This window comes from Eimeria tenella, genomic scaffold, assembly GCF_000499545.2.
Source record: "Eimeria tenella Houghton genomic scaffold, Eth_scaff2190, whole genome shotgun sequence".
NCBI lineage: Eukaryota > Apicomplexa > Conoidasida > Eucoccidiorida > Eimeriidae > Eimeria > Eimeria tenella.
The window spans coordinates 1,058-2,982 of NW_013542043.1; the positions used below are offsets into that span (position 1 = coordinate 1,058).

Here is a 1,925-nt window from a genome sequence, read left to right on the forward strand (position 1 = left end):
CTGCTGCTGCTGCTGCTGCTGGGCGAGTTAGCAGCAGCAGCAGCAGCAGCAGCAGGGGGGCCCGTGAGGCCCTCCGGCAGCGAACCAAACCAGCGAGTTGCGTCACTGATTTTGTTTTTAATAATGTAGTCTACTAGAGCTCGAGTCTGCGGGAAAATGGGGGGAGGCCAAATGCTGCTGCTGCTGCTGCTGTTGCTGCTGCGTTCGATTGCACTGCTCGGAGACACACTGTGCTCAACTGCTTTGTTGCCTGTCTTGCTGCTGCTGCTGCTGCTACTTGCTGCAGCGTCCTGCTGTTTCGCGTGGCGCCGTCCCTTCTCTTGCTGCTGCTGTTGCTGCTGTTGCTGCTGCTGCTTACGCCTCTGCTGCTGCGTTGACGGCTGCTGCCCCCGCACACGCTGCTGCTGCTGCTGCTGCTGCTCCCCGTTGCTGCTGCTCTCACCCAGCAGCCAGCCGTGAGCTGCCCCAGCATGCCGGGTTCCTTCAGCACCTCTATGGGCTCCCATTGAGCCTCTTCGTTGCTGCTGCTGCTGCTGTTGCTGTTGCTGCTGCTGCGGCTCTTGTTGCGGTGTGTAGTTGCTTGCCGCATTCTCTCTCTCGAAGCCACTCAGCCATTGCTGTTGATGCTGCTGCTGCCGCTGTTGCTGCTGCAGCAACTGCTGCTCCAAGGCCTCGTGCTGCAGCACAGGGTCTTGCTGCGGCTGCTGCTGCTGGGGAGCTGCTGCTGCACCGCCCCGAAGGCTGCCGGGGGGACCGTGCCGCTGCTTCTGTTGCAGCAGCAGCAGCTGCTGCACTTGCTGCTGCTGCTGCTGCTGCTGCTGGTCAAGAAGGGATTTGTTCCACAGATCGTCTGAGTTCTCCCAGCCCGGCGGGGGAGGTCCAGCAGCAGCAGCACTTTGCTGCAGCTGCTGCAGTTGCGCCTGAACCTTTGCACCCTGTGCAGCAGCACGAAGACCCACAGCAGCAGCAGCAGCAGCAGCGGGGTATTCTTGCTGCGCCTCCAGCAGGTCCGAGCCAGCCCCCCCGCTGCTGCTGTGCTGCCATTGAAGGGGGGCCCCCACAGGGGCCCCCACAGGGGCCCCCACAGGGGCCCCCACAGGGGGCCCCACAGGGGCCCCCATAGGGGCCTCCATGGGGACCCCCCCAGGGACCCCCATAGGGGCCCCCACAGGGGCCCCCTTGCCTCGGGAGTCAGTGATGAGGACCGCTGGGTCTCTGCTGAGAGCCGTTGCTGCTGCTGCTGCTGCTGCCTGTCGCTGCTGCTGCTGCTGCTGCAGCGAAACGCCGTCAAAACCTGGCGGAGGGTAATGCATTTTGCTGCTGAGCCCCGCGAGCAAAGAATGAAGTGGGGGGCCCCTGGGGGGCCCCTCAGGGGGGCCCCCAGGGGAGAGGCAGCGGCTCTGCGTATGAGGAGGCAGCAGACTGTCTGCTGCTGCTGCTGCTGCTGCGGGTGCTGCTGAGTTGCTGACGCGCTGCTGATGGTACGCGTGCTGCTGAAGCTGCTGCAGTTGCTGCCGCTGAAGCTGCCTCAGCTGCTGCTGCTGCAGGTGCTGCTGTTCCAGCTGCTGCTGCTGCTGCTTCAAGTGCTGCTGCTCCAACTGCTGCTGCTGCTGCTGCAGGTCCTGCAGGTGCATCGTGGAGGCGAAAGAGTCGCCCGCAGCGCCTGAATGGAGCGCTCCAAACTCGCTGTTACTGCTGCTGCTGCTACCAGCAGCAGCAGCAGCAGCAGCAGGCAGCTCCGGCTCCAGTGACTCCAGCAGCACTTCCACAGGCTGCCCTCTGATGTCAGTGCTGAAGAACGCCGGCAGCTCTGTGACCTGCAAGGAAGCAGCAGCAAACTAAACAAACTAGCCAAATGCTGCTGCTGCTGCTGCAGCTGCTGCTGCCGCAGCTGCTGCTGCTGCTGCCGTACTGCAGCAGCAGCA

The 1,925-nt window shown here is 63.7% G+C and overlaps 1 protein-coding gene across 1 annotated transcript in view; it reads right to left on the reverse strand.

Annotated features, from left to right (window-relative positions):
* The window catches only part of ETH_00040320 (uncharacterized protein), a gene marked incomplete at both ends in the record, with an annotated part of 3,095 nt that overhangs the window by 478 nt on the left and 692 nt on the right, over positions 1–1,925 (reverse strand). The window contains one exon of the mRNA XM_013374613.1: positions 1–1,817. Coding sequence (XP_013230067.1) covers positions 1–1,817 — 1,817 coding nt within the window. The remainder of the gene's footprint in view (positions 1,818–1,925) is intronic.